This window comes from Microtus ochrogaster, unplaced genomic scaffold (genome assembly GCF_000317375.1).
Source record: "Microtus ochrogaster isolate Prairie Vole_2 unplaced genomic scaffold, MicOch1.0 UNK2, whole genome shotgun sequence".
Lineage (NCBI taxonomy): Eukaryota > Metazoa > Chordata > Mammalia > Rodentia > Cricetidae > Microtus > Microtus ochrogaster.
In genome coordinates this window covers 18,047,344-18,063,399 of record NW_004949100.1, presented here as the reverse complement: position 1 = coordinate 18,063,399, position 16,056 = coordinate 18,047,344, and the positions used below count along the sequence as shown (strand labels likewise).

The following is a 16,056-nucleotide window of genomic DNA, read 5'->3' as shown; positions in this document are numbered from 1 at the left end:
AGAAGCAAACAAAACAAACTAAAAATGATAAAGAGCGAGCAACATCATATACTCTCCCCACCCAGTACTCTTATTTCTTAACCCATTCAATCTTCAATTTCAAACTCCCGAAATATGCAAACCCTATTATTTTTTAAAATTTAAATATATAGAGGAATCCTGAGACCAAAAGGCATGACAGTTATTCTTCCTACAAGTGAATCACACTGTAATTATTAGTGTATACACCCTGGGAAAAGGTTGTTTCTGTGAACAGTTTTTCTCAAATAAACCCTTTCAAAAACATGAAATACACATGTCAACAGATGCCAACAACAACAACATCTCAGGACAATGTCAAGTACCACAAGTAGAGGGATGACTTACTTCCACGGGGGTAGACTCAGATATTTCACGCAATATTACTATGCACCGGTTTTGATTTGGCCTTACTTTCTCTCCTTTCTCATCCACTTGGACTAAAGGTAAAGCTGTGAAGAGAAAAAAAATAAATGATAGAAAACACACACATTACATGATACTCCAACAGTATATATGAGCGCTCATCAGAGAAACCTGTACACATGGCAAATTATTAAAATGTTCAAAACCAACACAAGCTACCAAATCGTTTAAACCCATCTAGAATGTTGAATTTTCAAAATGAAGGAACATGTAAACCTAAAAGATCCTGCAAGAGCTACCAAATATACACAAAGAGGTGATGGTGTATAGATCAAACAGATGAAATACTAAAAGTGCTACCCATAGGGTTAATGGTTTTCTCCTTCCTACAGTAAAATCTGACAGCTCTGTCAAATACCCAAGAATAACTCAATAAACAGACTTAGTGTAGTATGGACAGACAGAGCCAAGCTGATGGTTCTTTAAACTAGATCGGATGGAATCAAACCCAGCTACACTCCTCACGTCTATATTCTAAACGGCAATACTGGAAAGTAAGCTACTGCCTTAGGAAATGTCATGTAATACTTCAAATTCCTACTGATCATTATGCTTCACACAGTCTTTAGCTTTTTGATAAAGAGAGAAAAACAAAAAATTTTATTTGTGACTAGAAAATCCAATTAAAAGGTTGACAAAATGGCTCAATCAGGTAAAGGCACTAAGTGCTCAAGCCCACTGACCAGAGATCAATCCCCAAAACTCACTCCAAACTTTGTCCTGACCTCCATGTAGCACAGTGGTACATACAAACACCCCCTCCACACACACACACAAATGATAAATTTTAAAAGACATCCAACAAAGCTCTAATGGAAGATATCTAAAGCTCTTTTAATAATACTGTTAAGTCCAATGCACACAAGAAAACTTTTCAGACAACTGTCTCATCAATGCATAGGGAAAGGGCAGCATAGACACATACATACACACACACACACACACACATACACACACACACACAGAGGATAGTTTGTGAGAGAAGTAAGACTTTCATTCAGACACGGTAATGTCTAAACATACAAACATTTGCAAGCAATATGGATGTGCTGGCCTATGTGGCACACTGTACAACATATTCTTTGTGAAGAAGCCACTGTATACAGCTGTGCCACATACACAGCACTTGCAAGGAAAAGAACAGGAAAAATCCTTCACCTGGAATTTGTAGTTTGCGTACAGAAAAATGAATTTTTATAATGAAAAACAGTTTGACTTAAAAGGAACACGACACATCACAGCAAAGTCTGTAAAGAAGGCATCATACAAATAAAGCACAATTTTGATACAAAAGGTAACACTTGTATCCCTAAAGCACTTATAGGCTTACTGTGGAGGGTTTAAACATTCACATTATGTGTCAAATTTCCAAGAAACAGCTTCATTCACAATAGTTAAGGAAAAAAAAATCACAACAATATTTCATCAAAACTCAAGTGCCACAAAGGTACCCATAAGTCTATCTGATGGCTTCTGGTGAAGAGGTTTCTAGTAAGACAGATATGTGAAGACAACAATCTTTTCACTTTAAATAGGCATCTACTTACATCTTAGCACTTCAACAATCAAATCCACATCAGTACTCAGTTTCTTGATGTGGTCAAGGTTAGCTACCGTTGTAATTGGCACATACTGGTCACTATCCATCTGGGAGATAAGATACATGTCGCTAGCGAGATTCTCCCTGTTGAAAGAAAGCAAACTCTTTTAACTAATATTTCTTAAAAAGAAGTTTCACCAGAGGTATCAATGTGGTGTGGGACAGGTTTGGGGTGAGAGCTGAGTCTAAACTCCATCTGATACTTGCTCATTTGATGCAATCAAAAGTAGCCAGTGGATTAATTCTTGTAAAATGCAGTTATAGCCAGGCATGGTGGCACATGCTTTTAATCCTAGCACTTGGGAGGCAGGTGTAGGTGAATCTCTCTCTTATTTGGACACCAGCTTTGTCTACAGAGCAAGTTCCAGGGCAGCCAGAGCAACACAAAGAAACCCTGTCACAAGAACCAAAGTAAAACAAAAAAATGCAGCTATAGCTCACCTTTGTTCTGGACAGTATTTGAGCAATTTATTAAAAATTGCACATTTTTTTCAAATAAGGAAATCCAGCTAAAAGCCACAAGAAATATAAAAAGGTTAAAATGAAGTTAGTGCCCCAAATGCACCATAAAGTCTGGACACATGTTAGAGGCACTGCAGATTGGCTCTGGCATCTAGGTGCCATAGCTAACAAGAAGGAAACAGGATCAGCACCGTCAGTCAGGGCAGAAGGTACAGCACACCACCAGCAATTAGGAAAAAGTGTGCTACTTCCTGGCATGTGGGCCAAAGAAAATGCTTCCTGCAAATTCTCATGAAAAAGACTATGTGTAATGTAACACAGAAAATCTCAAAACACCACAAAACTAAAATACAGTAATGGGTTGCTAGGCCTTTTTACAGTGTCTCTCAGTGAAGGTCAAACAGTCAGAGAGAGTAACTCACTTGAGAGGAAACTGCTCATCTCTTGACGCAGGCAACAACACTTACAGCTACGGGAGGACTACACCAAGGTTTATGAATGGCAGGGAGCTGGGCTTCACAATTTGGGACTCATTTTCACACCATACCATTTGCTAAAACTCAGTACTGTATTAAGTCATGATGAGAAGAAGGAAGAAAGGAGGCCCAGGCATTGTTCATTCATCTTAAACAGGAACTCTTGGTGTCCTCAGAGCTACAGGGGACTTCACTTGTGGCTAGTTACTTCCTTCTTACTCAAACCCATCCACACGTCTACTAACTGAAAGGTTCATCACTACCTTAAAGGTTCTACTACATTTTTCAACAACAACAAAATGTCATTTAAGGTAAACAAAGTCAAACATATACCTAAATGTGGGCAATATACACAAACAAACCAGCCCGCTACAGCAGTATTTTGGCCATTTATCTGAAGGCTCTTATGGAGGACTCATTTATGGCATATTGCGCTTATGCAACAATCCATAGTGAAGTCTAGACAATCGTCACCAAAATGGATCTGAGGCAAACTCTTCGGCATCCCTGGCCTGAGGGTCATCACCAGTTCTCTACAAAACTTCTGGTGAATAAACAGGCATGAAATTAGTTAGTTATAAACATACTACTATGAAAACTCACATTTGTGGCCATAACCAGTGTGTAATACAAGAGATATTAGGCATTAAAAAATTACTAACAGCCTTACCTAGATAAACAAAATTCCAATGTTTTTTTAAGCACTTCCCGAGGGTCTTCCTGGCTTTCTGGTTGAGACTCATTTCCTCCTATATAGAAGAAATAAACAACTCAGAAAAAAATAGCTTAAAATTTACCAAGCAGTTAATTCAGTACAGCACTCCTGTGTTCTTGCCTGTGTACATGCACAGTAATATGAAAAGTGCTATTTTACCTGAGAAAAAAGTAAACCGTGAAAAACAAAACCAAATCATTTCTCCTAAAACAAAAGTTAAGAAAACAAAGATTAAATTTCATTAACAAAGTTTAGCAGCAGTTTTGTCAACACAGGCTTCCTTGGTGTTTTGCTTTACTTCAAAAAGGATTTTTCAGGTAACAGACAAAAATACTGACTGACTCTAAATAACAGCACAATATAAAGAAAAGAATCAGGCCGGGCGATGGTGGCGCACGCCTTTAATCCCAGCACTCGGGAGGCAGAGGCAGGCGGATCTCTGTGAGTTCGAGACCAGCCTGGTCTACAGAGCTAGTGCCAGGACAGGCTCCAAAGCCACAGAGAAACCCGGTCTCGAAAAACCAAAAAAAAAAAAAAGAAAAGAATCAGAACAAAGAAATGATAAATACAGGCGAAACCTAACCACCCCAGATAGAAATAAATAAAAAGGAAGGGCTGTAGATTGTTGACACACTGGCCATCTGGACTAAACTCTATGGGAGAATCTTCATGAGAAGACACCAAAGAAATCAGATTCTCAGACACAAAACTCTTTCTACATCAAGAACAAAAAACAAACCAGCTCAAGAAAGATGTCTGGTGGCTGTGTAGGTATTTATGTGTATGGGGTCACAGACATCGCAGGAGAGGCAGTGGCCTCTGGCAGAGTGAAGTCAAGTTTGGGCTGACTTCACTCTTAGCTCTCAGGATACCTTATGAACTATTGTTTAATATCACAGAGATGAAAGGGATTGGATAGGTAAAGAGTGCTTGTACATATGTCAGCCAAGTGAACACAAAAGACACTTGTATTCTAAAAGTCAAGCTTAAAGACCATGACAAAGCAACGACAAAGCAGGAGAATTCAAAACAGACAGTTAAAAACAGTGTTACTGAGCTTCCACAAAATCCATCTTCACCAGCAAAACGGAATTAAACTGCTAAAATAACCAAGGAACAAAATAAACAAGACCATGAGACCTGGAAGTGAAAAAATGACATGTCAATCCCTGATCTGGAGGTTTGCCCTGGTTATCTCATTTAAATTTGTTTACCATTCTCCAAATTGAAGAGATTTTTATTTGTTATAGGAATTGAGAATTCAGCCTAAATGAAGCAAGTCCTCTGTTCTCAAGAGGCCAACATTCCATTGAGAGAGGCAGACAATGGACAGCTAAAGGAGCCACTGCCGGCATAATGAGACTGAAGTGACCCAGAGGAAAACAGCCTGGGCAAGCGGCCAGAGAAGCACAGTGCTGCCCCACATGGAAGATGCTATCTGAAGCAATGGAGGAAAGTGGAAGTCAAGTTCTAGGCAGAAGCCCTGAGAGTCAGAGTCAACAGACAGACAGTGAAGTCACAGCAGGATAACTGGAGGTTAACACAATCATTGAGGGTAGACGACCATTCAGGACTCAAACCACTGTAGCCAAGTAAGGAAGACAAAAGGTCTGCCACTTAGCCCGGGGGCATTTTAACCTTCCTCTCTGAAGCAATAGGAAAGCCAATGGCTACAGAGAGATGTATCTGAAGGCCCATGATGACTACCATGTGAGAAGTAGAGAGGGCAAGAGAAGAAAATTATTTAGTGGTGTGAAGGAATCACCAACTAAAAATGACACGAGGTTGGAGAGATAGTTTTGTTGGTATGTGCCTGTTGTGCAGGCCGATGAGGACTCGAGTTCACTCTCCCACACCCACAAAACTAAACTGAGTGTGATGATACCCATTTTCCCAACACTGGCTGGGTGGAGATGGGGATGGAACAAAGACAGGCAGATCCTTGGAACTTTCTGCCAACTACTCCAGCCTAATACTCAGACCCCACTGAGAAACCTGGAATGACTTCTTCCTCAAGAACAACACTGGGGTAGGTTTCTAGTCATATGTACATATACACGTGCAAGACATACTCATACAGACACACAAAACAGACATTTTAAAAACCAGGGTGAGATATAGCTCATTGGTGGAGTGCTCCCAAGACTTTAGAGGCCTAAGGTTCAATCACCAGTACTACAAGGGAAAAAAAAAGAAGCAAAACAATAAAAAGATCTAGTCAGAATAAGGTTTTTTAAAAAGAACTGGATAAATGCAATTACCAAACTGTAAAGACAACTATGTGTAACCTTTTTGTTGAAATGACTGGATAAACTGGGCTTTGCTGGAATAATTCAGGGTAAAATAGTAGTGAGCCATATAAGCGCATAGAGGGACCACAAATGCATATTACTAAGCAGAAGCGGTCAAGCTCAAAAGGCAACTCACGGAATGCTTTCCCTCTGGTACCCTGAAAAAGGTTACAAAGACAAAACAAATTCCCTAAACAAAACAACAACAAAAACAAAAACACTGACTGCCCAGGGCTGGGGAAGAGGAATTGATACAGAAAACACAGCAGTCTGCTTTGACTGTGAGATCGTCCATGATATTACACACTGACAACAAATGTTGTTATATGCTTGAAATGTAGAATACCAAAAAGCAAACCTAATATAATTTATAAACCATGGACTTTGCGTGATAACGATGTTTCCATACAGGTTCATCAGTTGTAAACACAACACTCTGGGGAGTGATAGTGACAGTGGGGGGTGGGGGGTAACTACACAGTGTGTGGGCAAGCACATAAGGAAACTATGCTGGATTTTCTGTTCCATTTTGATATGAATTAAAAATCGCATCTTTAAGGGCAGTGGTGACACGCGCCTTTAATCCCAGCACTAGGGAGGCAGAAGCAGGTGGATCTCTGAGTTCGAGGCCAGCCTGGTCTACAGAGTGAATTTCAGGACAGGCTCTAAAGGTACAGAGAAACCCTTTCTCAAAAAACCAAAACAAAAATAAACAACAAAAACCAAAACAAAACAATAACACTCTTTAAAAAAAAAAAGGTAACATCTTTCCTAAAAACTATGGAGTCTCTGTACCCTAAATAAGACATCTACATCACACCTTCCAAGGCTCAGGTAACATAGCTGAAGATGGAGGGTAGGAATATAATCGCCAGAGGTTGGGGAAGAGTGCTGCCAAACAGTGACATGCACCTCACTGCAGCTGTGGTGACAAAATTGAGCCTGTTATCATTTCATTTGCTATGAGTAGGGGAGGGAAACTCATGCAGCTATCCCAACTGTTAACAGGTACTGGGAGAGGGACTATTTCTTTGGTAATACAGCCACTCATAAGCTACCAATGTCCCAGTGACAAGCCTCAACTCATGTTCAGGAAGTGAGCCTAATTAAACCCAGCAGGAAGGAAAGACTCACAGTTTGTTATTTTTGTTTTTCAAGACAGGGATTCTCTGTATAATGGCCCTGACTATCCTAGAACTCACTCTGTAGACCAGGCTGGCCTCGAACTCAGAGATCCACCTGCATCTGCCTTCCGAGTGCTGGGATTAAAGACATGTGGCACTACTGCCAGGCTAAGAATGACATCTTAAAAGAATAAAGATTCTTGAGACCATTAGTCATGGAAATTCAAGCTTAATCACAGTGAGCTCTGCTAGCTGCTTCCTTGGAGAGAGCGTCTGACTGAGCTCCTGGGAAATCTGGGCCCACTGCAGTGGAGAGCGGCTTCACAGTTCCTCTCCCTACCCTTCCCTTCCTTTGGTTTCACTCCCCAGTGTAGGGCATTGAATCCAGGACATATGCTAGCATTCAAGTTCTGTAGATCACACCAGACACAAATCTGCAGACAAGGAACCGCTTTCTTGCCATCACCTATAAGTGTTTCACATCAGCACACACCCTGGCTTCCAAAGAGAATTAAAGTATTTCTGCTTTTCCTTCCAAAAATAGCTTTAAACACCCCTTTTACAAAGAACAATATTGGGGTATGCCCTGGATGTGTGCCTGGGTGGCAGCTGAATTGGTTAGTCCAGGCCACAGGGACAGTTCCTCTAGGGTGAGGGGCAGAGCCAGCTCTCTGGGACAGGGTGAGGTGGGACAAGCTTTCCCAAGGGTGTGTGAGAGCAGCTCTATTAGGGGTGGGGGCAGCTTTCCCCTGCAAGTTGATCACAGATTTAAAGCAGAAGGTTTGACCATAATTTAAGAGACCCAGTGTTTACAAAACACATTTCCCACTTGACAATGCTGAGTTTTGTCATTATCTGAGAGTCTTAAACTAAATGTAGTTTCTGTGGATCACTATGTTCCACACAGCAGAAGCCTGCATCTTCCCATCTGCCAACTCCATTTCCTGATCTTCCTGTCTGCTAACTTCATTTCCTGCTCACTAAGGTAAGGCTTCCCTATACTTCCAAATGCTGACAGAGAGCAAGGCAGACTGAGACAGGACTTGATTTAAAACTTGAGGCAATTACACACTGCAACAATAAGAAACAAAAATAAGAAAGGAAAAAATGTACTCAACAGGTAACTCCCCAAGTTTCTTCCTTTCTTCCTGACACTCACTGCACTGACAAGGGGACACAGACTCTGCAGTGAAATTTCAATTGCCTTCATTGACCACTGTACTCTCAGCCCATCCGACCTGTCTGACCTTCCTCAGTCCAAACACTAACTCTCCATCTGCACACTTCACCCTGTAAACACCCTGTGCATCTCATAACTCGATGCCATTTGTCCCAGAAGCTAACTGATAATCTCCAGCACAGTCTCATTTCTGAATCCACCAGTTTCAAGGAACACTAAAAGGAGGCAATGAAAAATACATTGTTTAAAGACAGAGTAAGAAACTAAAGCATAAAAATTAAAATAAGCGAAACAAAATCCATAAAGTAGGCTTACCTGTCTCATTACTTTCAGGCAAAGGTTCGTATTCTGAATGGTCCAGAGCCAGAGTGCTCATGTCTGTCTGTTCTGCCTCCGGTAAGTCCGAGAGTGCCGCATTCTCGTGACTTTTGTCACCATCGCCATTGGCATCCAATCCTAGAATTACAATTTTATCCCAAAAGGCCATGTTAGAAGAATAGCTTTCTCTTAAAATAAAGCTTACATTAGTGGCTACTCAAAGTTTTTTTAATTGGATTATAAAAGCTCCCAAGGCTCTAAGTCAGTGGTCTTCAACCTTCCTAATACCATGACCCTTTAATACAGTTCCTCATCTTGTGGTGTTCCCCAACCATAAAATTACTTCATTGCTACCTCATAACTATAATTTTGCTATTGTTTTGAATCTCTAATGTAAATATCTGTGTTTTCCGATAATCTTAGGTGACCCCTTTGAAAAGGCTGTTTGACCCCCAAAGGGGCAGCAACTCACAGGTTGAGGGCTGCTACTCTAAATATTACCACAAACCAGGGCACAAATATGATTGGATAAGATAGGTTAAAATGTTAAGGAAGGCAAAGGTTTAAAAGCAGGCTCCCTACTCACCCTGCTGGTCACAGTCTGCAGGATGGCCAGTGGCCTCCTCCCACGCGGCATCCACACCAACAGCTGCACTACTCGCTTCCAAACGGAACATATGAGTCCCCCATACTTTTGCATTAGGATTTAGCTCTGAAACTTTAGTTGTTGGGACCTAGAAAAGATTTAGACACACACACACATAGATATGTATATCCTAAGTTCAACCAAATGCTGTTTTGTTAGTTTATAATTTAAAAAAAAAAAACATAAATTAACGTTAAGAGAATAAAGGCTTAAAGGGCTAACCTAGCTAGTCACACACACCTTTGGGATGAAATGAGGATCAAAAAAAAACCAAACCAAACCAAACCAACAACGAAAAATGTAGTCAGCCATCCTTACAAGGCCGCTACGCACTGCAAATAACAGACTCCTTCATCTCACCAAGCTCAGTCTCAACTGTGTAACTGACTTCCCCTACGACCTAACACAAATCCCAATTTATAGATTTACAAATTCAATACAATGTAGATGGAAACATCTTAATTAGAAAGTTCCAAGCACATAAACAAGAGAGAGAAAAACTAAAGCTCCTCCTAACAGCTAAGGCAGGAAACACCGTACACTCTCAGCAGAGCTACTGGCTCCCATTCCTGAGAGAAGCCTCCTTATCACCTCGGTGCCTTCACAGCAACTCCCGGAGCGACTACAGGTGGCTGCAGGTGATGTTGACCCTTCTAATCTAGGGCTCTCACCTGTACTAACATCCCACTGACAGCTGTGCAGTTATTTAATCTCTAGAAACATCACCTGGCAGTGTGGTGCTGGTCTCACTTTCTAAAGTGAACAGGAGTCTTTCTCGTCCTTCCTTCTCTCTCTTTTCTTTCCTCTCCCTCTCTTTTTCTTCCTTTCTTTCCTCTTTCTTATTTATTCATTTATTTTTTTTTTTTCTCTGCACAGGGTTTTCTGTATAGTCCTGGCTATCCTGGAACTCAATCTGTGGACCAGACTGTCTTTGAACTCAAGAGATTTGCCCACCTCTGCCTCTGAAGTGCTGGGATTAAAGGCATGTGTCACCATCACCTGGTAGAATTTTTCATTTTTTTGGTGGTGGATAATTGCATAAAAGTATTTGGTAGTGAAATGTAAAATCCAATGTGAAGCTCCACAGGTTCTGAATGGCTATTCTAAACTGAATGGAAGTTCACTGAGGTTTATAGACCTAGGTTCTGGTTAAAACTGCATGATGGGTTTATTTGCAGGTACTTTTAATTTTTTTAAAAAAGAAATTCAGATATTCATAATAAAAAATAATGTGATGAAGCTACTGGCCAAAGGCACTCAGCACGAAGCTTGGTTCCCATAGAGCACACGTTAAAGCATTAGCTCACTGGTTACAATGACAACAATAGCATCTGATGCGTAGATGCTGGAGACTTCGAAGATTTCCAGCTCAGAGTATCAGAGTACTCTTATAGGACCTTAGGTCATGTTCAATTCCAGACACAGCTGCTTACTGTTTCTAATACACCCGCACTTCTGTACTTCAGTCCAGTTTGTCTAGCATACCCTTTGATTTCCTTTCTGACTACTTGTATAAACATCTTTTAGATTAGGCCCAGTTCTCTTCCCAGTACCACAAATCACAAAATCAAGCTTTCCCATTCCAGTTTCATTCACTATATTAACAGACTCTCTTGTCACATGCTATACATTTTTTAAATTCCTAATACCAACTAATGTTAATCATTTCCATTTTTAGTACCTTTTGCAGCAGACTAGCATGAACAATATATGTTCTGTAGTTTATAAAGACAGATTTCATGGCTTCCTGGCTGTGAAGTGCCCACAAGCAGCACTCAGTTATTACAGCATGGCATGGTTAGTCTTCCATGTGTCTCCACCTGGACTGTATCTGTGATCTATGTAACTCTTAGGTGGCAAACACCAGACACACTTTGCTTACCACTGTGTTGCTAATATCCAGCAGTATTTAGAACATAGTAGAAAAGTACTTGGGAAATATACTGAATGAATACTTAACAAAGTAATAGCACAAGAAATATACATTTTCCACAAAACGACATGGTTTTAGCTCACATATGACTCAGACCCTACTGTTAAAAAATTATTTTTTTTTTAAGATTTATTATGTATACAACATTCTGCCTTCATGTATGCCCGCATGCCAGAAGAGGGCACCAGATCTCATTACAGATGGTTGTGAGCCACCATGTGGTTGCGAGGAATTGAACTCAGGACCTCTGGAAGAGCAGCCAGTGAGTGCTCTTTAACCTCTGAGCCATCCCTCCAGCCCCCTGTTAAGAAATTATTACATCTTAGATACTGAAGTGATGGTTCAGTGGTTAAGCATATGCTACTTTTTCAGAAGATCCAGGTTTGATTCGCAGTACTCACAGAGCGGCTAACAACCGTGTGTGTGTGTGTGTGTGTGTGTGTGTGTGTGTGTGTGTGATTCGCAGTACTCACAGAGCGGCTAACAACCGTGTGTGTGTGTGTGTGTGTGTGTGTGTGTGTGTGTGTGTGTGTCTTCAGTTCCAAAGGATCTGACACTCTCTTCTGGCCTTCTTAGATACTACACTTACACGGTGCAGGCATTCATTCAGGCAAAACACCTATACACATAAAATAAACAAATCTTTAAGTGGGGGACCTGGAGAATTGGCACAGTGGTTAAGAGCACGTGTTGCTCTTGCAGAGGACCAGAGTTTGATTCTCAGCGTCTATGTGGTAGCTCACGACCTCTTACTCAAGTCCAGGGAAACCGAAGACCTCTTCTGACCTTCCTTAGCACCAGGTACACACGTTACATAGATACATGAAGGCTAAATATTCATGCACATAAAATAATAAAACAAATCAATCTAAGTAAGAATTTGCCAGGTGATGGTGGTGCACACCTATAATTCCAGTCCCTGGGAGGCAGAGGCAAATAAATCTCTGAGTTCAAGGCTAGCCTGGTCTACAGAGCAAGTTTCAGGATGGCCAGGATGATACAGAGGAAAAAAAAAACAGAAAACTTTTAAAAAGGAAAAAAAATCATTATTCTTTAAGCAGCTACATTCAAGCCAGCTATGAATTTTGAGTGCTACACAATTTTGAGTGGTTAACTAGGATTCAGTAATAACAACAGCAGAGATCTTACACCCTGCATTCCTACTACAATCAGAACAAGCCTAACAGGCAAGTATCACCAGCACCCCCTTTCACAAGAAAACTAAGACCAAGAAAAGTTAAATAATCTGCCAATGGTAATGATGGTAGTTAGGAAATTGTGCTCTAATTTAAGCAAACACAAAACATTCAAGAACTGACTTCTCAAAATTCACATAAAAATATTTTTATTAAAGAACAACCTGCTATTATTTACTTAAAACATGGTGTATGAAACTTGTAAAGGATTATAAGAATCCTAGTTTAATCTGCCTGGCTCAATGAGCCAGAATTCCCACACACACACTGAAAATTTGTGGGTTGGAAACAGTTATTAAAACCAGAAGCAAGCTGACCTTAGCTGCCACATTCTAAAGTGATTGTACCTAGAAAGTCAACACTGCTTCTCTCTGAAGGATGAGGCATCCCACCAGCAGGTTCTGGTGTGCTGTACATTCAAAACACTGTGCTTTTCTTAAAAAAGCACTGACTCACAAATTTTTATTTTACAGATGTACTATAGAATGGTCTTGCCAACAGGATATTGAACAGAAACTAGAGGAGTGTCAGAGAGGAAAAAGTAGATGGGAAAACTAGAATAGGTGAGATAATGGAGTAAAGAGTTGGGAACACCTCAGGAAAGACTGAATTCTGAGCCACAACAATGCTACCTCTGCAGATACAGCAGCCCAATATAAAGTTACTTCTATAATACCTATAACAAGACTCTTAAATTAAGTTTTGAAAGTTAAGGCCAACACATTAAACACAGTAATACCAGACATCAGTATACTGCTTAGACATAATCTCACAATTGAAAAGCCAATTTAATACAGAAAGCATGCATCTTGCATAAAGCCACAAGGAAAAAGACAGCACTCAGTCTGTACTCTGCATAAATGTACAAAGCAGTTAGCAATTGGTAGTTGCTACTAATTGTGCACATTTAAATAAAAGATTCTTTGTATATTATCTTAAAAGTTTAATTGTTTATAGAGTTTTGTCCTCTCCAACTACTTAAGGAGACAAAGGACTATGAAGGTTAACTTTTCTGGTAACATTCCCAAATGTGGGTACAAGAGCAATGTGAGCATGGAGAAAAGGCAGGCAAGACCAGACCAATGAGCAAGTCCTCCAATTACCTGACCTAGTTAGTCCCATTTTACAATTCTCTCCTTAGTATTTGACTGAAATCTATCTCCTTCCTATTACCAGCAGCTTTTCTTAATGATTCCATAAAAATCACTACAAATAAACTACTGGCTGAATAAAGAAAAAAAAAATCTTTCTATTTTAGGCCAGGCTTTTGTATCTATGAGTTTCATATCTGATTCAACAAGTCACACATCAAAACTATTTGGGGGAACATCCTGTATACCTACTAAACACATACAATCCTTTTCTTGCTATTTCCCTAAACAACACAGTATAGCACAGCTATGCATGGTATCCAATATTTTAAGTATTCTAGAATGATCAAGTATGCAGGAGAATGCATATAGATTATATGCAAATACAGTAGTGTCTCACAAAAGGGACTTTTATCATTAATAATTTTGGTATCCATAAGCTCTTGGAACCAATCTCCTGCAGATAAAAAGGGATGAGTATATGTGTAACATTACTAACATTATTGTATTACTAACACTTCGGTGCACCTGTATAATGAGCAAGATTGGTTTTCTGTTGCTGAATAATATAAGCATTCACTACAGATCTAGAAAGATGCTCAAGTTAGCTACCCAACATCAGTAGCAAAGCTTCTTCCAAACCACTGAGATTGGTACACAGGTGGTTTGGACTGACACTAAGCTTTTAGGGCAGTTACAAGTAGCAAATTTTCTGCCTTAGACACAGTATAAAAAGACACACTTGAAATATATTTGTGTTTTGTAAGTATAACATGTTGTCAGTAACTTTAAATACTTGCTGAAACTCCTTCTACTGTCCATCTGACCTCTCAAAAGGGTAAGGGACACTAAGCAAAACAGTATCCGTACAAAAAGGTCTGCACAATGCTATGTGGGGTAATTAGTGGGGCATGCTTTAGCAACAACAGTTAACGCAGTTTAAACTCTGGTTTAAATATACCAATTAATAATATATATTTCTCATTTGAAAAAGGTTAAATTGATGCTTCATGCATTCACAGTCTTACAAATGCATCCAGACTGCCTACAACCTAAATTAACTAATTTTCATAAACACAATCAGAAGGTAAAGATTGCCAGAGCACGACACAACAAACACTGATACAGCATACTTACTAACTGTCCACCTCTATTCTGCCATTCCCAAACAACACCATCCTCTGACACTGGCAGCGGATAAGGGGTCTGTTCCAATGAAAATAAAGTATTTCCTAAGTACGGGAGCCTATTTTGCAGATTCTCACTAAATATTTGTGCATCTTCTGTCATGTTTTCTGTGGCTGTGTTAGCCCAGAGAAAGCCCACTTGATATCTACCACACCCACCTGTCAGTTCTTCCGAAAGTGCCTGACTGGCTAGCCCTGCTGTTGGGTAATAGGAAAATTTATTCAAACAATGAATATAAAACTCTTCTGGGATCCTGTGCCAATCCATTTCTGAGGAATTTTCAGACACATTTAGGATGTCCTGTGTTGGTGATGTGACACAGTCACCACTTGGCACTGCACACTCTCTACTGTCTGCTGGGATGGCAGGAACTGCCTGCAGAGTATCCCTGGGAATAGCTGCAGGCACATCCACTTGTATACAGTCAACACCAAAAAAAGAGGAATATCCCTCAGAAGCGTTGCATAATGCCATTTTCTTAAAAGTCACCTCAGAGTTTTTTGAAAACTGCATCTCTCCATTTAAAGTGGATTCTTTAAGGGTAGATTTGGCATTTCTTCTTTTTGTCCGATGTGGGCCTAAGCAGTCAATGCTGTTAGGATCAATACTGTCCTTATCCAAACAAAGTCTCTCTTTGTCTTCTTTGCATGTTAGTTTTTGTTTGCTCAATTCTGATGCATTGTTACCAAAGGTTCTAGAAACTTCTTTAACTGATTCAGACTTAATGAAATGCAGTTCTGGGCTTTTGTCACTATTAACCCACTCTGCTTCATGGGACACTGGACTGGGATTTAAAGGTGGTACAGCAGTATGGTCTGGGTATTCATTCACTCCATCTGTTTTGTAACTATTTTCAATTTGATTAGTTTCACAATCAGGATCTGCTGCTACGTCGGAACCAATACAAGTTACTGTGCTTCCACTGAGCACAACTTTACATTTAGGAACACTTGTTTCCCACTGAAAGATTGTTTTAGCATCTGACTCGGCATTTTCTATGTCCTCCTCACTGATCTCTCTATAATTAGCCCTCTGTTGTTCCTCTTCAGCCTTTTCTAGTGCACAGGGCCCACTGGATTGGTTGTGCGCTGCAACAACAGAGCTCTTCACATGCACTTCATCTCCTATGTTATTATGGAGGACTGTTTCCCTTGCTTCAGTGTCAGGACAGGGGAAAATGAAAGCAGGGGATGTTTCTGGGTCCTCAAGAGGTCTGGAGTGATCATAAGACTTGTCACTTGGCATTCTTTGTGGAAGTCCAAGCTTCAGCAGATCTGTCGTCTGGACCACCCCTTCTGTGTCTGGTTCACATTCCACTTGAGTTAGATTACAGGTCTCTGTCTGAGCCTTTTCTGTCCTACTACCTACACAGAGGTCTGCTTGATACCAACA

The 16,056-nt window shown here is 40.3% G+C and overlaps 1 protein-coding gene across 1 annotated transcript in view; it reads right to left on the bottom strand.

Annotated features, from left to right (window-relative positions):
- Larp4b (La ribonucleoprotein domain family member 4B) overlaps positions 1-16,056 on the bottom strand; it is a 75,976-nt gene that overhangs the window by 24,228 nt on the left and 35,692 nt on the right. Inside the window, exons 4-8 of the mRNA XM_005365406.3 lie at positions 9,197-9,344; positions 8,608-8,748; positions 3,653-3,731; positions 1,992-2,128; positions 367-470 (exon numbers count right to left, since the gene is read on the bottom strand). Of these exons, the coding sequence (XP_005365463.1) occupies positions 367-470; positions 1,992-2,128; positions 3,653-3,731; positions 8,608-8,748; positions 9,197-9,344 (609 nt within the window). The remainder of the gene's footprint in view (positions 1-366; positions 471-1,991; positions 2,129-3,652; positions 3,732-8,607; positions 8,749-9,196; positions 9,345-16,056) is intronic.